Source organism: Lissotriton helveticus, chromosome 6, assembly GCF_964261635.1.
Source record: "Lissotriton helveticus chromosome 6, aLisHel1.1, whole genome shotgun sequence".
Classification (NCBI taxonomy): Eukaryota; Metazoa; Chordata; class Amphibia; order Caudata; family Salamandridae; genus Lissotriton; species Lissotriton helveticus.
In genome coordinates this window covers 426,199,746-426,225,517 of record NC_136067.1, presented here as the reverse complement: position 1 = coordinate 426,225,517, position 25,772 = coordinate 426,199,746, and the positions used below count along the sequence as shown (strand labels likewise).

Here is a 25,772-nt window from a genome sequence, read left to right as displayed (position 1 = left end):
CATGGCATATACAAGAAACAAATCTATCCCCATGACCTAATATAAACGTAACCAATAATTTGATCTTTACTTATCACCTGGTTAGTCCAAGAATCGTCATACTCCCCCCCCCCCCCCCCCCACCCCGTAAATTCACAGTAGACAAAATCTTGCTTTGAATTTTACCAAGTTATGTTATGTTAAAACCACACTTTTTGAGCGCACGGCTACCCAGAAAGGGTGTCCCGGCGCTTTAGCAAAGAGGCCTGAACATAACCAAGAAAACCCAGAAGTGGAGCACTATAGACGCACCGATTGTGCAGAGAAAAGGACGGTCTTCAGTTCCTTCCTAAAGGCCAGAAGGTTATTGGCCTTGCGAAGTGAAAGAGGGAGCTCATTCCAAAAACGAGCTGCCATGAACTGAAAAGATCGACCACCCATCCGCACTCGTTTGATCGCTGGCACCTCCACCTTAGCCAAATCCGCAGATCTCAGCTTCCTCCGAGGAACATAGAAAGCAATGCGCTTCCTGAGGTAGGCTGGGCCCGTAAGATGGAGGGCTTTAAACGCCAACGTAAGGATTTTAAACCTAATTCTGCACAGCAGTGGTAGGCAGTGCAACCTGCCACGCAACAGAGAGGCGCTGACTCTCCGCGGAAGGCCAAAGATTGCCCTGGCCGCTGAATTTTGGACCATCTGCAATCTGGACACGAGGTATTTAGGCAGTCCAGCAAAAAGTGCGTTAGCATAGTCTAAGCGCGATCCCACAAGTGCTTGAACAATGTTCTTGCGGTACTGTAGGGAGAGCAATGGGAGAAATTTCCTCACCATCCTGAGGATGCCGAAGCATTTCCCTGCTAAACTCGTGATATGTGGGCGAAAAGAAAGATCATCGTCTAACACGACTCCCAGATTTTTTGCCTGGGAGGAAGGTTTCTCAGGGGGAACATGTCCGGGGGCCACCACGACTTCCAACCAGGGTCCGGGGCACAGCCAAAAAAGAGCAGCTCGGACTTGTCCGAGTTGCATTTCAAGCTCTGATGCTGAAACCATGCAAAGACTGCACTAAGACAGTCTTTGATTCTGCCGCCGTCAAAATCCTCTCCCTTACTGCAGGTAAACAGGAGCTGGGTGTCGTCAGCGTATGAGATAACCCGGGCTCCGAAAGCCTCCGCGACCTTCGCCAGAGGGGCCATGTAAATGTTGAAGATGGTGGGGCTCAAGATCGATCCTTGAGGCACCCCCACCTCTAGCGAAGGCATTTCCGCGGAAAACGGAGGAGCCCAGATCACCTGTCGACGGTCGGTTAAGAAGGATTGAAACCAGTCCAACACAGCCCCCCGCAGTCCTATCTCCCTGAGTCTTAAAAGGAGGCCTGCGTGTGGGACGGTGTCGAAAGCTGCCGACAAATCCAGTAAGACCAACATAGCCTTTCCCCCAAGATCAAGCACCTCCCTGATGGCGTCGGTCACCTCCACGAGAGCTGTCTCCGTGCTATAATTAGCACGGAATCCAGATTGGGAGTCATGCAGCAGATTGTTATTCTCAATGAAGGTGGTAAGAGTATGCTGAACATGCTTCTCCGCGACCTTTGCCAGAGCAGGGAGGAGAGAGATCGGTCTATAGTTGGCCGGCTGCAGGGGGTCAAGGAGAGGTTTTTTGATCAACGGAAGAATAAGAGCATGCTTCCACTCTCTAGGGACCACTCCAGAGCTCAGCGACAAGTTAAGCAAGGGGTTCAGCAAGATGTTTACAGCTGAAGCCACATTGCTCAGGTATTTAGCCGGACAAGCATCCAAGGGGGATCCAGATTTCAAATGGGAAAGCAGCTCAAGTGAGGTTTCACAAGACAGGGGAGGGAACACCGCTAAAGTGGGCCCGGCCTCTGCTTCAGCAGATGACAAGAGCTTTTGATCGCTCCCCGAGACCACGACAGCTTTCGGAGGCCCTACCCTGCCGAAGGAATCCTTGATCTTTAAGATCTTAGCAGCAAAAAAGTCAGCAAGCTGCCTGATCCACTCCTCAGAATGAGTGTACACGGGCGCCAGCAGCAGGATCCACGAATTCCTTCACAATACGAAACCGTTCCCTGCTCGTATTATCAGCTTGATCAATTCTACGCTCATAGTAGATCTTTTTAGCTTCGGCGATCTGTTTATGATATAATTTTGTAACACCCTTGTATCTCACTTTCTCCTCAGGGTCGTACTTGCGCCGCCAGAGTCTTTCCGCCTTTTTGCAGTCTTGGCGCATTTTCCGCAAAATGGAGGTAAACCAAGGAGCAGAGTCCTGGCAGGGAGCTATCCTGGCTGGCTTCCGAGGGGCAAGCTCCTCGAATCTTCCCTGAAGCCAGTCTTGGACTACCGACAGGTCAACTTCTAAGTTCCCTGTCAAGGTACAAGGATGTAAACAGAGAGCGTCAGCGAGCATATCAGCTGTCACCAGGTGGAACGCTCTTGATAGGCGAGTCCCATCCCTAGAAGCTCTATGGCTAGTCTGACACTCAGACAGCACAACAAAGTTTATTAAAAAGTGATCAGTCCACAGAACCGGAAGCCATACCGAACAGTGCAAAGCTAAAAATCCGAATGCCCAATATATGAATGTATTACTATCTCGAAGTATGAATTTTCCTAAAATTTCCCGTCTGTTCCTCAGAAATTAAATTTGTAAAACCACATTGCAGCATGAACCTTAAACCTGCTAAAGTGAAATGGGGAACCCAAACCTAGTGAAATGAACAAATAGGCCGCTAAATGGTCTGCCCTATAAAGCCGAGGGAGATCTAGACACTACTCATTCAAATGAGCACATTCTGTGCGATCATTCCTTGCAGTGTCGGTTGATTCACTGCCTGTTTTTTTCAACAAGCTTCATTGGATCTTTCTACCACAAAGTTTTACCAACCCTAGGAAGAAGACTGGGAAGGTTTATAGCTTAAAGTAATTAATTTTAATTTTTCCTGCTGCACCATAGGCTCTTGATTGATAATCATAAACATTAGATTAGGTCAGCAAGTCTGTACCATACCTCTAGCAGTTATAGAAACACATTGTTAAACTACAGCTAACCTAGGGAAGAACTAATGGTCTAAGAGTCCACTGCACTATCCTAGAGAGCACCTGCAACCCCTTACCCCCACAAATCTATTATAATGGTCAAGGTGCCGACCCTATAGATTTGAGAAGCCCATAGTGTGCTTAACACAGCCTGGCGGCACATCCAGTTTGGCAGAGCCCACAGTGGCAAGAAAACTCTTAGACAACTTGGACAATGCATAAATTACGCATAGTGTAATCTGTTTGCTGTACAATATGCCTCTGACCATTAACTCCACACCCCCCCATACCCGCCCCCCCAAAAAAAATCTTTCCACAGTTCTTAATTTTAGTTCTGGGGGTGGGGGTGTATTTGTTTACCAGTATCCGTGCACTTCTGGAGCTACTATCAGACATAGCCTGTGATAGTGTAAGGAACCCATATTTATTGAGACGTCTGCAATGATCACCTTTAAAAAGAAATCCTGTTGTGATATAGTAAACAGCCCCACGTTTAGCAGCCCATAGCACATCCTAGACATAACTTTAAATATATTGTTGATCAGCCACCTCTTCTCTCCCCATACGGTCACAATTGTTTATATAGATACAATTTCGGTAATCTCTATAAAGTGTGCTATTTGGCTATAGAAGTTTCATCACCAAAAGTATAATTTCAAAAATATGGTTTCAGTATGTTCTTGTACAGTATATCTTATACTTAGCATTCTGTCTTAAACTGTTGGTGATGGTTTCCTGCAATTCTGGATTGAAAAAATAAAGGAGTCTCTTTTTTCTGCTTTAAATTCTACAGTGGTGTACACAGATGGTTGCTGCGCCAATAATGGCAGGTCTGGTGCTCGTGCTGGAATTGGTGTATACTGGGGAGAAAACCATCCTCTGTAAGTACACGCATTGGCAAAGGGAGGATCTATTGGTGTGGTCAATGTCATGATATGGTATGACATGTCTTTGTATGATATGCTAACTGAGAGGTGTCAAGAGACCGGGGAGGGTTGGAGGGAGGGTCGCAAACGCATGTGGACCCTGGATAGGATTGACGGAGTGGGTAAGGGCAACACCAAGGGACAGAGGGCAACACGTAGGAATATTATGTCTGCAGTAGAACTAAATAGTGTGATTTGCGCACTTCCATAATAAACAGTTCGAGGCATATGGGCTGCAGATGGTACATTTATGAATAGATCGCCATCTGGTGTTGGGCTCGGATGATTGCACTTGTTTTTCTTCTGGAGAAGTCTTTGTCGTCAGATGACTCCTCCTCTTGGTGTTAGTGCGCATGGGCATCGGCTCCATCCTTAGATTGTTTTTTTCCGCCATCGGGTTCGGATGAGGATTGAAGCGCTCCGGACCGACTTCGATAAAGAAGGTTATATTCGGCGCGTAACCCTTTCTAATTCGACGGTATTGTTATCGAACACGACTTCACTTCCATACCGACGCGTTTCGAAGGACGACTACGAGAAACTCTAGTAGTCCAGCCCGGGGTCCATGGAAAGGACTCCATTCAAAAAATGTCCAACGTGTGGTGCTAAGTTCCCACACAAGGACCTACACGAGGTGTGCAACCTCTGCTTGTCCCCTGAACACGAATCCAGGGACTGTGAGGCCTGTGCAGCGTTCTCTTCAAAATCGACGATTAGAAACCGTCGAGCCCGAAGACACGAGGTATCGAGAATGCAGTCACAAGCAATCCCGGAGCTGTTCGAGGACCAGCAACCAGAAGAGGAGGAAGAAGAGACCGGCGAGGCGGGGTCTGAAGTGGACGAGTCCGACGTCGAGGAAATCGACGTCCAACAAACCGTGAGTGACGACGTCCCTTTACCAAAGAACAGACCCCGCACGGTGTCGACCCCGCCCTCGAGCCCGGTCAGACAACCGAAAAAAGTTTCCGACGCCCCGCCTTCGAGCCCGGCAACGAAACCGAAACCGAAACACTCGGTCTCCCATCATGGTGGTTCCGATAAACGGACCACATCGACACCGAAGCTCCAAGTCAAAGAAAGCTCGAAGTCGAAGCAGTCCATGTCGACACCGAAACACGTTTCGACGTCAAACACCCTCGACACCGGGGACATCTTCGATACCGAAGACATCGGATCCGAATAAAATCTCGGTGCCGAAAATACAAATGGACAGTCAGAAGAAAAAACACCTTTCGGACCCGAAAACTGCGGTACCGACACAGGAATACAAGACCGATCCTAAACAAAAGACTCTGTTTATTGATCCAAAAACTGGCAAGGTAGTCACAGAACTACCTAAAAAGAGGAAGAGTGAACATTCGGACGACAAAACTCATCCGAAGAAGAGAACAATGGGGACAAATACAACTCCTCCCCCTTCTCCAAAACCTAGACACACACCATCTTCTCCTCTTCCTCACAATAGACCAAATATTCCTCCCACACGACCATCTACACCTACAACAGATGTAGAGAGTGACACAGGGGAGGGGGAACATCCTGGGGATGATGAAGACACAATCCCAGAGGAGGCAGACCCATGGGAAGAGTACAATGTAGGGTCAGATAACGACCCTGAATTGTATCCTTCAAAACCTTCACCTCCTGATGATAATACTGGTTTTGCGCAACTAATTAATAGAGCAGCAACATATCACAAGGTAGAACTACATGCAGAACCTCAAATAGAGGATTTCTTATTAGAAACACTACCTACTGCACAAAGAACATCAGGAACACTACCAATGCTTAAGGGCCTTCTCAGTCATACATCAGAGATATTCAAAGACCCAGTGAGGGCTAGGGTACTGAACCCAAGAATCGATAAGAAATATAGGGCAGCTCCAAAAGACCCAATATACATTAAAGGGCAAATTCCTCTAGACTCACTAGTGGTCACAAACGCTCGTAAGAGAGCAAACTCTTTAACTACAGGAGAAGCTCCGCCTCCTGACAAAGAGTCTAAGCTAATAGATGCCTCCGGCAAGAGAGTAGCATCTCAAGCGGCAAACAGCTGGCGCATAGCTAATACGCAAGCACTACTTGCAAGGTATGACAGAGCGCATTATGATGAATTAGAAAAACTCATCACACATCTCCCTAAAGAACATCAAAAGAGGGCAGATCAACTCATACAAGAAGGGAAGTTAATTACTAACACTTCAATAAAGTGCGCCCTAGACGCGGCAGACACTGCAGCAAGATCTACAAACACAAGCATCATGTTAAGGAGACATGCATGGCTCAGGGTATCAGGGTTCAAACAAGAGGTACAAACATCGTTACTGAACCAACCTTTTGATGGGAAAACACTTTTCGGCACAGGGACAGATGAGGCCTTAGAAAAGATGAAAAAAGATACCGAAACGGCTAAATCAATGGGAGCATTGCAACAGCCGACACAAAGAGGTTCCTTTCGTAGGTCCGCCTATAGAGGAGGATCCAAAAATACAAGTACAAGCCAGCAACAAACCTCTTTTACACCTACATCACCCAAAGGTAATTCTAGAGGTGGCTACAGAGGTAGCAACAACAAGGGTAGAGGTCGCGGAAACAACAACAACCGCAACTCTCTAACCCCAAAGCAGTGACTTCATACAGCTCCCCCCAGACCATATAACACCGGTCGGGGGACGCCTATCACAGTTCCTACCTGTCTGGGAAAACATCACATCAGACAGGTGGGTGAGACAAATTATCCAACATGGTTATTGCCTGGAACTCACATCTACCCCACCAAACATCCCCCCCAAACAGCGTCCAATGAAACAAGATCACCTGACACTGTTAAAGCAGGAAGTACTATCCCTGCTAGGAAAGCATGCCATAGAGAAGGTTCCACAGCACCAACAAGGAACATGAGTATACTCCCTATACTTCCTAATTCCCAAAAAGGATGGGTCTCTAAGGCCAATACTGGACCTAAGACCTCTCAACGCATACATAAATTCGGAACATTTCCACATGGTCACGCTCCAACAGGTACTTCCTTTACTGAAGAAAGGGGACTTTCTTTCTACACTGGATCTAAAAGACGCTTACTTTCATATCCCGATTCACAAAGCCCACAGGAAATACCTCAGGTTTGTGGTAGAAGGACAACATTATCAGTTCAAAGTCCTTCCGTTTGGTGTCACAACGGCACCAAGGGTGTTCACAAAATGCCTGGCTGTGGTGGCAGCTCACCTAAGAAGACAACAAATACATGTCTTCCCATACTTGGACGACTGGCTAATAAAGGCCAAGTCACAAGAGGAATGTCTTCAAAACACACAAAAGACAATTCAGCTACTACACCAGCTAGGGTTCACGGTGAACTACACAAAGTCACACCTACAACCAAGCAAGGTTCAACAATATCTAGGGGCTACTATAAACACAGAAAAAGCCAAAGTATACCCCAATCCAGTCAGAATCCAAACAATGCTTACAAGCATTCAAAGATTCCAGCCACAACACTCACTACCAGCAGGAGTGTTCATGCAGCTATTAGGGATGATGTCATCCTGCATACTGCTAATACCATATGCCAAACTGCAAATGCGTCCGCTACAAGAATGCTTAGCGACACAGTGGAATCAGGCTCAAGGACAGATTACAGATCTGGTGTTGGTAGACGACCGCACACACCGCTCTCTGAAGTGGTGGAACACAACAAACATTGCCAAGGGGCGGTCGTTCCTAGAACCAATTCCACAGGTGACAATAACAGCGGACGCATCGCTCACAGGATGGGGAGCACATATGGAGAAATACACAGTACAAGGAAGATGGAGTGTGCAGAAAAAAAGACTGCACATCAATTACCTAGAACTACTAGCGGTGTTTCTAGCATTGAAAGCCTTCCAAATACATGTTACCAACAAAGCAGTCCTGATCAGAACAGACAACATGGGGGGCGGAGCCAGACCGGCGGCCAAGATGGTCGCCCGGGCTCCCGGCTCTGTCGGCCTTCATCCCCCGCCGCCTGCTCCTGTCGACTATCCTCCGCTGTGACGGTGTTCCCGGATGTCGGACGGCGGGCTGAGCTGCTGCGTCCGACTCCGGGGTTTTTCTGAGCCCTGATTACGAAGATGCGACCCCTTGTATTTTGCGGCCTTCCCGGGGCCGGAAGCCGGGACCCCGCGTGATGCTGCTGCCGCCCGCGAGTGCAATAACAACGGCCTCGATGACCCAGGAGGTGCCGGTCTACCGCTACGGAGGTCTGCCCATCTCTGTGAGTGTGCCTCCAGCGCTGGCCTCGTGGAACCTGGTGAACACACTCCCCGCTGCCCCCTTCTGCCGATTATGCTCCCCCCACCCCCCTCAGGCGGCTGATTGACGCTATGGCGGCCTGGACGTTGTTCTTTGTTCCCGGATGGGACCCAGATTTGCCCAGGCGAATCGATTTTGTCCTGTATTTCCAGCCGTCGTAGCCGCTTGATGCACAAAGCGGCTGTGGTGTTTTCTGGTTTTGGGGAGGAGCTCAACTGTGGCCGTCCGCGGGGAAGTGGACATGGCGACCATACTTTGGTAAACGCAGAGGGCGAGAGGTTATTATGCACCTCTCTGTGTCATGGACTGGCGGTACTGGTGCTGGTTTGGACGGCGTCCATGCTGTGTGTCCCTCTTGGAGGTGGCGCATCGAGGGGACACGCCTGATAATGGCGGTGGCAATCTACATTGACGATCGAGGGGTTGGGACCGTCTGCCCCCTGTGTGTTCGAAGGACGACATCTGACCTGGACTGTTCTGGAACGCCCCGGATTATGTGGACTGGAAACGAATGCCCGATGCTGATACTATCCTGGTGCTCCTTTGTGTGTATGGGCCCTTCTACAATTTCCCGCGTTGACTTTGCTGTGCGGTACGGAAACGACTTTCTTGATGGTGGATAGGCTGGACTTGTACCCGGAGGGTTCCCAGTTAATTCCAAATGGTGCGACGCTGAAGCGCCTACTCCCGTGGATGCTTGGTTTCTTTGGTGATACCATCGGACATGTGTTCCTGGCTTTTCCTTTCCAGCTCCTCTTCCGATGGCTGGCTTCATCCTGAGACCTTGAAACCGAGCCTTGACTATTCTGCTTGAACTTACCTTTGCTCTTAGAAACGTGACCGATTGAGTGGCGTGGATGATCTTCGAGTGTGACGTACACTGGTATACTGTGAGATTCTCGGCTACCTTTGAATTGACATGTTGGTTTCCTCCGGTGCTTTGCTTGCGGGGCCCTACACCGCATGGATTGGGATGGGCTGATGGTACGGGCTGTATGGGTTTCGTGAAGGATGATACTCTGTTCTTTATTGGTGTTACACAGGGGGATTTTCATTACGGTTGTGTCTGTTGAGCGGCCGAGCAGTGACTTTTATCCTGTTTTTGTGACCATCCTGAGACTTTGTCAATGTTACTGGCGTATTTGCATTGCTATGCGGCGGGGGGGGGGGAGGGGGCCGAGAGCCCGTTCTGGGGACCCTCCAATGTTTTTTCTTCTTTACCCCTTTTCTTTTGTATCTATGTGGATTATTGTCCTTCCTTTCATCTTTTTCTTTCTATATATCGGGTTTTTGACATTGGGCGACAGGCACACTGCTAGGGGGGTGGGCCGTAGCCGTCAGCAGAGGTGCAGGGTGGGGGGGGGTAGTGTTATTGTTTGTGTCCCCTTTTTGTTTCTATGGCCTTTTGTTTCTGTCGTTTTTAGTTTCTCTGTACCTTTTTCTTTTCCTCTCTTTTCTGGGATCCGAATTGCTGTACTCTCGTTGTGCTCTGCTCATTTAGATACTAAGGATCGAGGTTTTTCCAGTATTTCTTGGTGCAGTGGGCATATGGTGATTGACGGGCTAGCTGTGTTGTTTATTGTTTATCCTGATCAGATGTTCTCGTGCTAAACTCCTATTTACCATAGTCCTGTCTGTGCATGTTCGATATTATGATTATCCCTTGTTTTGTTTGGGCTTAATTGTGCGGCGTTGGATCCTGCTTATTCTTTATTTTCGAAAAAAAAAGAAACTTTCTCTAATCCTGTAATTATTGTGCACCAACTGCATCCTTGAGCTGTGGGGTATCTTTGGGGAGGCGGGTTTTCGTATTTTTTGGACTTAATTGACTTTATTGACCGCCCCTACTTTGATGGCCGACCGTGATGGTCTGTAGGCCAATGCCTGTAACTGTATTGTGGAACAATAAAGGTTTTAAAAAAAAAAAAAAAAAAAAAAAAAGAACAGACAACATGACAGCAATGTATTATATTCAAAAACAGGGGGGGACGCACTCTCTCCAACTATCCAGACTAGCACAGGAAATCTGGAGATGGGCCATTCCTCAAAACATCTATCTGTTAGCCGAACACCTACCAGGAGTCCAAAACCAGATAGCAGACATCTTAAGCAGACAGTCGGAACAAATACACGAATGGGAACTGCACCAACAAATACTGCAGCCATTCTTCCAAAGATGGGGACAGCCAGAGATAGACCTCTTTGCCACTCATCAGAACGCAAAATGCCAAAGCTTCGCGTCCAGGTACCCGCACCACCTGTCGCAGGGCAATGCGTTATTGATAAATTGGTCCAACAAATTTGCATACGCTTTTCCCCCTCTCCCACTAATCCCATTAGTGGTCAGAAAACTACAACAACACTCAATGACCATGATACTAGTAGCACCCACGTGGGCAAGACAACCGTGGTTCACCACGCTCCTGCAACTCTCACAAGTGCCACATCAAAAGCTACGAATTCTACCCATGCACCTTACACAGAACCATGGAGAAATAATGCACCCAGATCCCACACAATTGAACCTAGCGATCTGGCTCCTGAAATCCTAGAATTTGGGTACTTAGATCTAACCCCAAATTGCATGGAGATAATTACACAAGCGAGACGTCCCACCACCAGAGCATGCTATGCAGCTAAGTGGAAGAGGTTTGCTATACACTGTACTAATAATAATATCAACCCTCTGGACGTATCAACAAAGGAGATTTGCTACTTATTATACTTACAGCAATGTAATCTAGCGTACACATCTATCAGGGTACATCTAGCAGCTATAGAAGCGTACTTACAAAACAGGCAGCACATATCACTGTTCAGAGTACCAGCGATAAAAGCCTTCATGGAAGGCCTTAAAGAGTCATTCCACCAAGATTACCACCTTCCCCAGTCTGGAACCTCAACGTAGTACTCACCAGACTAATGGGGCCACCTTTCGAACCTATGCATAGGTGCGAAATACAATTCCTTACATGGAAGGTGGCTTTCCTTATAGCCATTACCTCACTCAGGAGAGTAAGTGAATTACAGGCATTGACAATACAAGAACCATTCCTACAGTTACACCAGAATAAAGTGGTTCTTAGAACAAACCCAAAGTTCTTGCCTAAAGTAATTTCAGCATTTCACATCAATCAGCCAGTGGAACTACCAGTCTTCTTTCCAAAGCCACAGACAGTAGCAGAAAGGGCTCTACATACACTAGATGTCAAAAGAGCCATTTTGTACTACATAGAAAGAACACAAAACTTCAGGAAAACTAAACAACTATTTGTAGCATTTTCCCCAACACATAAGGGCAATCCTATCTCTAAAGCAGGCATCGCTCGATGGATTGTAAGATATATACAAATATGTTACATTAAAGCAAAGTACATTAACTGTTCCTCCTAGAGCTCATTCTACGCGAAAACTAGGAGCATCTATGGCATTCTTAGGGTACATCCCCCTAGATGACATATGTAGAGCAGCAACTTGGTCTACACCACATACATTCGCAAAGCACTACTGTGTTGATGTACAGGCTGCACAACAAGCCAGAGTGGGCCAAGCTGTATTAAAAACTCTATTTCAAACAGTTGCGACAGACACTGGTGACCACCGCTAGGGAGGTAACTGCTGTACAATCTATTCATAAATGTACCATCTGCAGCCCATATGCCTCGAACGGAATATGCTACTTACCAGTATGCATCTGTTCTTGGCATAGAGGGCTGCAGAGTGGTACATGCCCTCCCTGCCTCCCCGGAAACCTGTGTCTGTCCCAACATTATCTTATTTAGATACACTTACATGGGCATATCTTTATGTATTATACTACACTACTCCATCTAACCCTACTATGGCAAAACAATCTAAGGATGGAGCCGATGCCCATGCGCACTAACACCAAGAGGAGGAGTCATCTATGACGACAAAGACTTCTCCAGAAGAAAAACAAGTGCAATCATCCGAGCCCAACACCAGATGGCGATCTATTCATAAATGTACCACTCTGCAGCCCTCTATGCCAAGAACAGATGCATATTGGTAAGTAGCATATTCCTTCTCAACTATGGTGTAGCGTGTTTGAAACGGTAACAGAAGGCAATATGGAGCGAGGAGTTAAAAGCCCTGAGGAAAGAGGATGGGGGGGGGGGGAGGAAGGCTCATGGAAAGGGAGAGGTCAGTACAAAGGACTAGCATGTCTGCAAAACAATTAAAAAATCTAAAGTGAGAATTACAATGTTATGTGCATTTCGGATATACATTTTCTCCACTGTGGTGGAGCATGTTCGAAGCAGTAGCGGAGATCGATTGAAATGTCAAAGCCACGGGGGACAGGGTGGGAGGTGGGGCGGGCGGGGGGGAGGCTGCAAAGGCAACAAAAAGCAAAATTCACAAAAATGACAAGCTCATGCAGTCTGGAAATAAACTTCCTGTGCCACCGTGAAGCATGTTTGAATGAGTGTACACACTGTACCCCATTGTGTTCCTTTATTAGGTCTTGCCTGGCGAACGCAGCGCGAAGCGCTGTCGCCAGCGAGAACCATTGTTGCGGAGTTGCCTCATGCGAGGCAAGAGATGGACATGAGCAAGAGACTGACTGGAAATGTGAACGCGTGCTTTAACCACGTCCAGTCATGCGATGTGCCCATCTCTTGTTCCCCTTCCGTCCTAGGTTCAACCGCACTCACCGGGGGGGACTCTATGCTGCTCACCGGGCTCTCTCCCTAGTCAGCGGGTGAGTCTCTGCAGCAGGCGGGGCTCTCCACGAGCACGGGAGCCCTGTTCGCTCACATGCTCTCTTCCGGCTGGCTTCACGGGCACAGGAGCGCGGGGTAGGCTCCCGTCTGCTTCCTGTCTTTTTGCGGCATCATCCCAACACGTTGCCTGGCTTCCTGTCCGAGCCGGGCTGCGGTAGTGAGTTCCTCAACTGTCAGGAGGAGGAAGAGGGCTCGCTCCCCCACTCAGCGGTTTATCAAATCCAGGCGCGTAAAATAGAAATTTGTTTCCCGTTGTGCTTAATTTGAGCATCAGAATCTCAAGTAATTCTTAATCCACAAACCTTAAACGCCACAGCTTATATTTTTCCACCCTCATCTTTCAGTTTGACACACCATGACTGAGTGATTTTAAAAACCATTGTTTGTTCCCTAAATTTCACCTGAAAAGCAGCAAGCAGGCAATGCAGTCCATGGATAGCGGCGCAGACAAATCGTACTCTTCCGTAGGGAGTAATACTTTTTGCAGTGCTTGAGGATGTAGTGGATGGGAGAAGGATAAGGTTAGCTTGTTTGCCTCGTTTTGTGTTAAGGAGGTATATTTCCTATATGTGGGTGTTTTTGCTGGCATACATTGGACGCAGGTCATGTTGGATCGGTTTCTTCAGAAGGTGCCTGAGGCAACAGGAGAGAACAATGTCTTAAACAATATATTGATTGTTATTGACCAGATCTACATTGTAATAATCATATCGGCTTCATACTACATCTTTATGATTTTTCTACCTAATTTGTATACAATAACTAAGGGCCTTATTTAGAGTTTGCTGTGATAATGTTACGGACGCCTTGCATATTACAAGTGCCATAGGGTATAATGCACTTATAAAACTGCTTATAGGGCGTTCTCCATGTTAGTGGTGATGGAGAATCTCTCCCACCAAACTGAACAAAAATTAGGCCCTACATATGTAATGTTTTTTAGCTTTAAGTCATAATATACTTGACCTCCATTTCGATATCTTTTATTGTATATACACTGTAGATTTTATCATCCGAGTCTTCGTTTCTCAACAATCTATCACATCTATCTGTTTAATCTATATAACAAAAATCTGTGTCTCACACCTATTCATTATCATTTGATGCGAAAGGCTTACCTTTGTAGGGAACAACTAGACCGGAATGTTAAAGCCCCGGTCCAGGGTGTTAGATACTGGATCTGCTGCTGATGTTGCCTGGAAGGCTTTAGTTTTGGGGACATGTGTAAGTGACTAAACCTCTTTTGTTGAGTGCATGCATTGTGGGACTGGTTATTTCTCTAAGGAGCTATGCAGGACCACCCCACACACCCCACACCCCCCTCACCCCCCTGCATATTGGATCCCGGCAAGACTAGAGGAGCAAGAGTAGTTGCTTACCATTAGAGAAGGCTTGGCAGTTCGGGCTGCACTGCTCCCATGAGGCACAGGTTCAAGACTGTTTTGCATATGGCCATGTCTGAATTGGGGTGGCTTGGTGAGCAAAATAACGATGGATTAAACCTAGATCTGTGACTGGGGGTGAATGTTTTGCCATTGTGCAACATTCCGTCCATCTTGTGTGATTTGCTGCCATAAGAGAAGGGGCAGGCACTGTTGGGAGGTGGACTTGAGGCACATTAAGCGGCAGATTTACAATAACTGGCTCTTCCCTGCATATCAGCAGGGATGCGCCGGTTATTGTGCGCCGCGGCTCCGCCACCATGGATGCGCCGCATTTACAATGTGGTGCACCATGGGGCAAAAGCGGCACAGATGTGGGACTCCTCTGCTGCAGTAAAGGCGGCACATTGCTAGAGTTGCGTCGCAAGCGCAACGCAGCTCCAGCAATGCTCTTTGGGGCCCTATCTGTACAATGCTGCGCCAATCCTTACGCCTGCTTCAAGCAGGCGCAGGGTTTTGACACAGCCTGGGCTCAAAAGTGACTGAGTGAAATCTTTTAGATTTCACTCAGCTACTTTTAGGAGGCATTCCTGCGTGCAGGACAGCCTACTTCTGGCACAGGGCTATACAACATGACACATCTCCCAGATGCGTCACGTTGTAAATACCCTGCACCATGGCGCATCTTTTGCACCGCCGCTGCAGCACAAAAGTGACGCAACAGCGCCGTAAAAGAGGCACAAGATGCTTGTAAATCTGCCCCTATGACTATATTAGACAAGGCCATATTCATGATACATAACAAACCAATGCGTACTTTTATGGGTTTGCTTATTCCGATTGGATGCCCAAACCAATAACTCTACCATGAACATGGGAAACTGATGAAATGCAGAATAAACCTTATCCATGAGCGTATTTAATGCTGCCACCACTATGGCGTGTTTGAACTATTGAAAAACCAAAGGTGGTGATGGACAGAGCTTTGACAATACAAACACTCACCCCCCCGTCAACTGATCTGGGTTTAATCCATCACTGTTCTTTAGCTCACTCCGCCACCCCAGTTCAGACATGGCTATATGCAAATCAGTCTGACCCTGTGCCTCATGGGAACAGTCCATCCCGAACTGCCAAGCCATGTCTTCCCTGGACCGGAATCAAGCTTCCCAGGACTGGTTTCTGGCATTACAGCGGTCTTCAGCCGGGCTTGCTCGACTCCTGTGGCAAAGTGAGCAAGGGACTCACGCCTGAGCATACCCTGCCAACTTAGGGCGAACAAAGAAACACCAAAGGTGATGATGGACGGAGCGTTGACAATACAAACACCCCCAGTCAACTGATCTGGGTTTAATCCATCGCTGTTCTTTAGCTCATCACCACCTTTGGTTTTTCTTTGTTAGCCCGAAGTCCGTTTAAGTACTGCCCTCAGTGCAACTCGAAGTTCCCGCACACAGACAAGCATCCAGTGTGCAACAAATGCCTATCTCCAGATCACAATGAAGATAGTTGCCTAGCCTGTGCCCAGTTCCGATCGAAAGACTATTCGGAATCGAAGGGCGGCGAGGCAAGAAATGCAACGATCAGCGCCAGAGCCCGATAACATCTTCGATGAAGAAGATCTAGCGAGCGCCGAAGACTCTGATCAAGGCGACAGACAATACTCGGAGCTCGACTCCGAATATTACCCCGAAGAGGGAGAACTGATCGTCGATCTCGGTCTATGATAAGGACATCGTAGCAGTTGAAGACAACTCCGATGATGACGGGCGAACCGTGAGTACACCGCCCCATATAGACACTACGCCTCTATCGGAGACTCAGGTCGAGGCTTCGCCAGCACGCCTTAGCCGAGATCAACCTCCTCGTTCTACAGCCCCGCTATACTGCCTGGCTAAGAACATATCAAAAGAGCCCTCTGAGACGCATCATTACATCTGTTCCATCGAAACTGAAACTGATCGACAATACAGTCTTCGGACCGAATTACGTCAAACCGAAGGTATCCAAGCCGAAGGCCGTCGAACCGAAGGCTGCAGTACCACTACAACCTTCGAAAACAAAGGTCGTCGAGTCGACATCTAAGAACAAAGCAGTCTAGTCAACCTCGAAGCCAAAACACGTCGATTCGACACAAAAACAAAAGCACGTCAAATAAGCCCCCAAAAAGCACGTCGAATCGAGCAAATCAGCCTCTGGTATCGACAAGGGGAAGAAACCGGTCGACGACAGAACAAGGCCTACGCCCAAAACTACAGTCGACCCGAAACCGAAGGTGGACGGAAGGAAAACTGTCGAGCCGAAGCCTATCGAACCGAAAGGGCATCAAGCCAAAACATCAGGCTTCAAAACAACATAAAAACACTGCCGAACCGACAAAACCACTCGGACCGAAATAGGTTGTCAAGCCAGCCAAAGACGTTAAACCAACAAAACCGGTTGAAAAACGTCCAAAACCAATCCAACCACCTAAAACTGTCGAAGCCACAAAAAGCCTCGACCCAAAGACACAAAAACCAAAGGCTACAGCACCAAAAACAAAGACTGTGGAAGAGGAATTATTCACCCAGATCCCTCCACAGAGGACCAGTCAAAAATCTACATTGACCCAAAAACTGATAGTGACTGTCTATACCAAAAAGAAAAGACCTCTACCAACTGAAGAGCTTTCTAGGATCCCCCTAAAGAAAAAGACTGTGCTACCTCTCCTATTTTCTTTAAACCTATCACTCCTGCAATGCCTCCTACTCCTTATGCCCCAACCTCACCTGCACGCTCTGACTACACCCCTGACGAAGATCAGGACGCAGATGTAGGTTTTGGTTATCCACAAAACCCCCTCCCAGCGCCTTGAGACCCTACGGGTGAGTAGCGCGCTCTACAAATGACCTGATTGATTGATTGAAACACACAGCCATGGGGTGGAGGAAGGGAACCGGACACTGAAGGGATTCTGCCCATTACAGACCCTGCAGTATACCCTACTAATGTATTTATCACAGAGGAGGGAAGAGGCATAGTTGTCCTATCAGTTCCCCAGGACTTATCAGTTTAAATCAAATGTGGATAGGACACTTGTAACCACTTTGCCAGAAGATATACATTGAAAAACCCTCATAAACGCCGTGTATTCCGAATAGCGGTTTATCTTATTCTCCGCCCCACACTGGCGTTGTGGCAATAGTCATAGGGTTTGACAATTTATACTGTGCCAGCCTCGCCCGAGGCGATCTCTGGTGTATCGTGGCAGTATCCAGAGAAAAGGTTTTACCCCACTGGTAAGTATTCAAAAAAAGTAAAAATAGTCTCCAATCAACAAACTGAACTTTATTCTCGTCGTTGGGCAACTATAGTAAAATTGATAGGTGGGTATGCTCTTAGGACTGGGTAAAGGGTCCTTCGCATATCACTTTAATGGAGTACGTCGACATGTTTCAGCTCAACTGGCCCGTAGGTCTATGGAGCTTTCGTCAGGACAGAAAAACACATATAGAAAAAAGGGGATAAAAATACTCTCACTATTTGTGAAGTAGTTTGGTGATTAAAAACTTAGTAGTCCTACCCACTATGGTTCAAGATATTCCACCTAAGGAAGACAAAAGAGGCAGTGTCTGGCTTGTCATTTTTAGTGGGCAAGGCATATTTAATTTATATGCTAACAATGTGATCTCCTTTTACACAAATTTAATTATGGTACATTTTTAAGAAACACTCTGTATGAAAACGCTCGTGACGAATTAAACAAAGAGGTAATATAGTGGGAACTGATGCGGGCACAATATGTCAATTATTCAGAAAACTAGTAGATCTTACAAAGAACTTTCGTTGTAGTCAGGTCATGTACGAAATTAGTCATTGCCCTTCTACATAATGTAAACAGAGTAAGGGTACTTACAACAGAGAGCAAACAAATTCATACCTTTATTGTGGGTAGATATGTCGTGAACCTGGGAAAAGAAATAACAGCAATCTCTAAATTGACGACTGGGGAGATATAAAGGTAAAATTGGAAATACCTCGTGTGAGGTCTTACCTTGAGATTAAATCATTATGTTCGAGGCATGTGGGCTGCTAAATTCATATCTTAGCATTAGATCGCCGCCTAGTGTTGGGCTCGGATGATCGCACATTGTTGTCCTGGAAGAGTCTTCGAAGTATCCTGAGATAGGTGGCTCCTCCCCTGGACTACAGTGCGCATGGGCATCGGCTCCATCCCCAGATTGTTTTTTTCCGCCATTGGGTTCGGATGTGGTCTCGACGTCTTACTGTCGGAACCAAGAAAAACTAACTTTTAGCGGCCAAAAGGCCTAGATTTTCTTGCGTCGGTATTGTCTGCGCACGGTCTCGAGTCTTCCGTCTCTTGGAGCCGGAATAAGCGGAGTTTTCTTCGCTCTCGGAACTTTGAGGCCTTCTCATCGCGACACGACTGCAAAACTTTTCAGACATGGAGCGGAGCCCGTTTAAGTACTGCCCGCTCTGTGGGTCCAAGTACCCACACATCGATCTACACCCCGTGTGTAACAAATGCCTTTCGCCTGACCACGACGACGGCAAGTGCAAGTTGTGTGCACAGTTCCGCTCGAAGAAGACTCTCAAGCTTCGGCGCGCGGTGCGCATGGAAGCTAAACAAGCGGCCCCGGATCCGGAGAACATCTTCGGCGACCAGGACGAAGAGGACCAGGGTCATCATCTCCAAATCTCCCCACCCGAGACGGAGGTCGAGGCGGATCCGGGAGACGACGACTGAGTCGCGGGTCAAGGCCTTGAATACGTCGACGAGGTAGGAGACGACGATGAGATTTATGGGGCCGCGGCAGACAGCTCGGGGGACGAGCTCTGCCCCGAAGGTTACGAGGATACCGACCGGGACACGGGATCGCCTGTCTGCCTTACCCAAGACCCGTTGCCGCAAGCCACAGCCCCGCCTTCGGGCCCGGCCACGGACTTACTTGCTGAGCAGACTGTTTCGAAACCGAAACCGAAACCATTGGGATCGACAACACCTAAAATGGCCGACCCGAAAACGAAACCGAAACTTAAGGACTCGAGTGTCCCTAAGATGGCTGCCGTGCCGGTGAAAACGACGGTGCCCGCTACCCCATCGACTCCGTCGACCTCCGGTCCGCAGAAGTCGAAGAAGTCCGTCGATTCCGATGCTGCAAAATCGAAACCGACGCCAGAGGAGGGGTCCTCCAAAAAAGATGGTCGGCACGGGTCAGCGGCTACGACGCCGTCCAAGCCCGCCAAAGTCGGCTCCAAGGAGGCTACGCAGGCACACGGAAAGAAGTCTGCGCCCCGAACACAGGAATCGGAGGCGGTTAAGACAGGATCCGCGCCCAAAGCGCACAAGGCCCACAAGGACGTCGGATCCGAGGGAAAGATCAGACCATCCTCGTCAGCGCCGAAACAAACTGTGAGTGAGCCGTCCCTCATAGCCGAATCACTACAAAGAATCAGGGAGAAAGCCTTTGACCCGTCGGCTCCGATACCATCGCCGCAGCCGCAAAAGGACACTCCAGCGAAGCCTTCTGGGAAACTTCTCTTTATTTTGCCGCCGAAGGAGGCGCCGAAAGCATTTTCAACCAAATCGGCACCGAAACAGGTGATTTCTTCACCGACTGGCCCGCTTCCACGTCGGGTGCTCGAATCAGAGGACGATTCAGAGCATTTCATCGACGCTGACACAGGCAAACTGACCCTCTATAAGAGGAAAATCACTTCGGAGCCAGTGGACTCCTATGTCATCCCACTAAAGAAGAAGAGGGTGCCCCTTGACGCCTCAGGCCTCACGCAACCAATCCAGCCTCCTCCGAGACGGAGCCCTACTCCCTCCCCAGAACACTCTGCGGGTGAGGTGTATGATGAAGACGAGCAGTACAATTTCCCTATCAATGAACCTGATGCACAACCGGATTCATATGATGACACTGGTGACCAGAACACCCAGGGTGTGGGGCAGGACCCGCAGCTTTTTAATGCACGTGCATCCCCGACTGAGGATTCAGCAGGTTTTCATGCACTACTCGAAAGGGCGGCAGCCAATCATGATGTGGACATGCATGCCGACCCGGTTGAGGAAGACTTCCTTTTCGACACTTTTTCAGTCTCTGAAAGGACAGTAAAGACACTGCCTATGCTTAAAGGAGTCCTCAAGCATGCTGGGGACATATTTAAGGAGCCTACAAGAGCGAGAGTGGTCAACCCTCGCATTGAAAAAAAGTACAGACCTGCGCCTGCGGATCCCGCATACATCCGGGGACAATTGCCACTGGACTCTCTTGTGGTCGCCAATGCCAGGAAACGTGCCAACTCCCAGACAACGGGTGAAGCTCCTCCCCCGGATAAGGAGTCCAAAGTGCTAGAGGCAGGGGGCAAAAGAGTAGCTGCACAGGCATCAAACTTTTGGCGCATCGCCAATACACAGGCACTCTTGGCGCGTTACGATAGGGCGCACTACGACACCCTAGAACAGATTGTACAACACCTGCCTCCACAGTTCCAAGAAGCCACCCAACTGCTCATTGAGGAAGGAAAGCTAATCTCAAACGCAGCCATCAAGTGTGCACTTGACGCTGCGGACACAGCTGCTAGAGCTATCAACACTAGCGTTATGCTGAGACGACAAGCGTGGCTCCGCATCTCAGGGTTTAAACCGGATATTCAGACAACAATCCTTAATCAGCCAGTCAATCCTGAAAGTCTGTTTGGTCCAGATGTTGACACCACCCTAGAGAAAATAAAGAAGGACACAAACTGCTAAGTCCATGGGGGCCCTGCAGTCACAACAGTTTCGTGGCAGCAATTTTCGTCGCTCAGGTGCACGTGGAGTCACCAGAGGACAAATGGGTCAACAATCCCAGTTCTCTAAAGGTGGGGCACAATCCTCGTTCACAAAACAGAACAAGGGAGGTTACAGAAATAACAGCAACAGAGGTCGCGGCAGAGGAAACGACAGCTCCCGCTCCTCTGCTCCAAGCAAACAGTGACTCTCTGTCACTGCCCCCCGACCACCTAACACCTGTCGGGGGGAGACTACAGCAGGTTCGAGGCATGTGGGCTGCTAAATTCATATCTTAGCATTAGATCGCCGCCTAGTGTTGGGCTCGGATGATTGCACATTGTTGTCCTGGAAGAGTCTTCGAAGTATCCTGAGATAGGTGGCTCCTCCCCTAGACTACAGTGCGCATGGGCATCGGCTCCATCCCCAGATTGTTTTTTTCCGCCATTGGGTTCGGATGTGGTCTCGACGTCTTACTGTCGGAACCAAGTAAAACTAACTTTTAGCGTCCAAAAGGCCTCGATTTTCTTGCGTCGGTATTGTCTGCGCACGGTCTCGAGTCTTCCGTCTCTTGGAGCCGGAACAAGCGGAGTTTTCTTCGCTTTCTAAACTTTGAGGCCTTCTCATCGCGACACGACTGCAAGCCTTTACGGACATGGAGCGGAGCCCGTTTAAGTACTGCCCGCTCTGTGGGTCCAAGTACCCACACATCGATCTACACCCCGTGTGTAACAAGTGCCTTTCACCGGACCACGACGACGGCAAGTGCAAGGCCTGTGCACAGTTCCGCTCCAAGAAAACTCTCAAGCTTCGGCGCGCGGTGCGCTTGGAAGCTAGGCAAGCGGCCCCGGATCCGGAGAACATCTTCGGCGACCAGGAAGAAGAGGTCCAGGGTCACCATCTACAAATCTCCCCATCACAGACGGAGGTCGAGGCGGATCCGGGAGACGACGACGGAGTCGCGGGTCAAGTCCTCGAATACGTCGAAGAGGTAGGAGACGACGATGAGATTTATGGGGCCGCGGCGGATAGCTCAGCGGACGAGCTCTGCCCCGAAGGTTACGAGGATACCGACCGGGACACGGGATCGCCTGTCGGCCTTACCCAGGACCCGTTGCCGCAAGCCACAGCCCCGCCTTCGGGCCCGGCTACGGACTCACTTGCTGGGCACGCTGTTTCGAAACCGAAACTGAAACCATCGGGGTCGTCAACACCTAAAATGGCCGACCCGAAATCGAAACTGAAACCTAAGGACTCGAGTGTCCCTAAGATGGCTGCCGTGCCTGTGAAGACGTCGGTGCCCGTCACCCCATCGGCTCCGTCGACCTCCGGTCCGCAGAAGCCGAGGAAGTCTGTCGATTCCGATGCTCCGAAGTCGAAACCGACGCCCGAGGAAGGGGCCCCCAAGAAAGATGGTCGGCACGGATCAGCGGCTACGGCGCCGTCCAAGCCCGCCAAGGTCGGCTCCAAAGAGGCTACGCACAAGAAGTCTGCGCCCCGGCCTCAAGATTCGGAGGTGCCGAAGACGGTTTCCGCGCCCAAAACGCACAAGGCCCGCGAGGACGTCGGATCCGAGGGACCGCTCAAAGCATCCTTGTCGGCGACGAAACCCACTGGCAGTGTACCGTCCCCCATTGCGGAGTCACTGCAGAGAATCAGGGAGAAAGCCTTTGCTCCATCGGCTCCGATGCCATCACCGCAGCCGCAAAAGGACGCTCCGGCTAAGCCTTCTGGGAAACTCCTCTTTCTCTTGCCACCTAAGGAGGCGCCGAAAGCGTTTTCGACGAAATCGGCTCCGAAACAGGGTTCCTCGCTGCCTGACCCTCTTCCACGTCGTGTACTCGAATCGGAAGACGATTCAGAGCATTTCATCGATGCTGCCACCGGCAAGCTGACTCTCTATAAACGGAAGATCACTTCTGAGCCGGTGGACCCCTACATCATCCCACTGAAAAAGAAGAGGGTGCCCCTTGACGCCTCAGGCCTCACGGAACCGATTCAGCCTCCTCCAAGACGGAGCCCTACTCCCTCCCCAGAACACTCTGTGGGTGAGGAATATGATGAGGATGAGCAGTACAATTTCCCTATCGATGAACCTGATGTACAACCAGATTCATACGACGACACTGGTGACCAGAACACCCAAGGTGTGGGCCAAGACCCGCAGACCTTTAATGCACGTGCATCCCCGACTGAGGACTCAGCAGGATTTCATGCACTAATTGAAAGGGCGGCGGCCAATCATGATGTGGACATGCATGCCGACCCGGTTGAGGAAGACTTCCTTTTCGACACCTTTGCCATATCTGAAAGGACAGTAAAGACACTTCCTATGCTGAAAGGTGTTCTCAAACATGCTGGGGACATTTTTAAGGAGCCTACGAGGGCGAGAGTGGTCAACCCTCGCATTGAAAAGAAGTACAGGCCTGCACCTGCGGACCCCGTCTACATCCGGGGACAATTGCCACTGGACTCTCTTGTGGTTGCCAATGCCAGGAAACGTGCCAACTCCCAGACAACGGGTGAAGCTCCTCCCCCGGATAAGGAGTCCAAAGTGCTTGAGGCAGGAGGCAAAAGAGTGGCTGCACAGGCGGCAAACTTTTGGCGCATCGCAAATACACAGGCGCTCCTGGCGCGTTATGATAGGGCGCACTACGACACCCTAGAACAGGTTATACAACACCTGCCCCCACAGTTCCAAGAAGGCACCAAAATGCTTATTGAGGAAGGAAAGCTAATATCAAACGCAGCCATCAAGTGTGCACTTGACGCTGCGGACACAGCTGCTAGGGCTATCAACACTAGCGTTATGCTGAGAAGACAAGCCTGGCTCCGCATCTCAGGGTTTAAGCAGGATATTCAGACAACAATTCTGAATCAGCCAGTCAATCCTGATAGTCTGTTTGGTCCGGATGTTGACACCACCCTAGAGAAAATAAAGAAGGACACGGAAACTGCTAAGTCTATGGGGGCCCTGCAGTCCCAACAGTTTCGTGGCAGCAATTTTCGTCGCTCAGGTGCACGTGGAGTCACCAGAGGACAGATGGGCCAACAATCCCAGTTCTCCAAAGGTGGGGCGCAATCCTCGTTCACTAAACAGAACAAGGGAGGTTACAGGAATAACAGCAACAGAGGTCGCGGCAGAGGAAACAGCTCCCGCACCTCTACTCCAAGCAAACAGTGACTTTCTGTCACTGCCCCCCGACCACCTAACACCTGTCGGGGGGAGACTGCAGCAGTTCCTGCCCGTCTGGAGAAACATCACCACAGACAGGTGGGTGCGACAACTAGTCCAGTATGGTTATTGCCTAGAGCTGAAATCCACTCCACCCAACATCCCACCGAGGCAAAGGCCTATGTCCGCAGAGCACTTGCACTTATTGCAGCAGGAAGTGGTGGCGATGCTGCAAAAAGGCGCAATCGAGCTCGTGCCGGTGGGGGAGGAAGGCACAGGGGTATATTCCCTGTACTTCCTTATTCCAAAGAAGGACGGTTCTCTCAGGCCCATTCTCGATCTACGTCCCCTCAACCTGTACATACTGTCAGAGCATTTCCATATGCTTACACTGCAGCAGATTCTTCCCTTGCTAAACCAGGGAGACTTCTTAGCAACCTTAGATCTCAAGGATGCTTATTTCCACATTCCACTACACCCGTCACACAGGAAATACCTCAGGTTCACTATTCAAGGCAGGCACTACCAGTTCAAAGTCCTACCCTTCGGAGTCACAACAGCCCCGAGGGTGTTCACCAAGTGTCTAGCGACAGTGGCGGCGCACCTCAGGAGGCAGAATATCCATGTCTACCCCTACCTAGACGACTGGCTCGTACAAGCCAAGTCAGAGCAACAGTGCGCCGCAGACATGTCGACTACAATTCACCTTCTTCACGATCTGGGTTTCTCCCTAAATTACCCAAAATCGCATCTTCAGCCGACACATGTCCGGCAGTTCCTAGGTGCGACGATCAACACCCTGACGGCCATGGCTCAGCCAAACCAAGTCAGGATAGACAGCATGCAGGCTCTGATCCAAAGGTTCAGGCCACAACAGTCGCTTCCAGCGAGAGTGTTCATGCAATTGATAGGCATGATGGCCTCCTGCATCTTCATAGTCCCTCACGCACGGCTACATATGCGCCCGCTCCAGGAGTGCTTAGCGAATCAGTGGACACAGGCTCGTGGGCAATTGACAGACCTAGTGTTGGTTACCAGTCGGGCATACGACTCTCTGCATTGGTGGACTCCACACAACCTTTGCAAGGGCCGACTGTTCCAAGAGCCTGTGCCGCAGATTGTCCTGACAACGGACGCATCTCTCCAGGGATGGGGAGCTCATGTGCTCACTTACACAGTGCAGGGACTATGGACGACGCAGCAACAGAAGATGCACATCAACTATCTGGAACTGATGGCAATCTTCATGGCGCTCAAGTCCTTCATTGTACATCTGTGCAACAAAGTCGTGCTAGTCCGGACGGACAACATGACCGCGATGTACTACATTCAAAAGCAGGGAGGCACCCACTCGCCACAGCTGTCTCATCTGGCTCAGAGCATGTGGAAGTGGGCCATTCAGAGGAACATTTTCCTCATGGCAGAACACCTCCCA

At 49.3% G+C, this 25,772-nt stretch overlaps 1 protein-coding gene across 2 annotated transcripts in view; it reads left to right on the top strand.

Annotated features, from left to right (window-relative positions):
* The window catches only part of LOC144762635 (ribonuclease H1-like), a 575,280-nt gene that overhangs the window by 205,001 nt on the left and 344,507 nt on the right, over positions 1 to 25,772 (top strand). For both annotated transcript variants that reach the window (XM_078647869.1, XM_078647870.1), the window contains exon 5: positions 3,832 to 3,919. In XM_078647869.1, the coding sequence (XP_078503995.1) occupies positions 3,832 to 3,919 (88 nt within the window). The remainder of the gene's footprint in view (positions 1 to 3,831; positions 3,920 to 25,772) is intronic.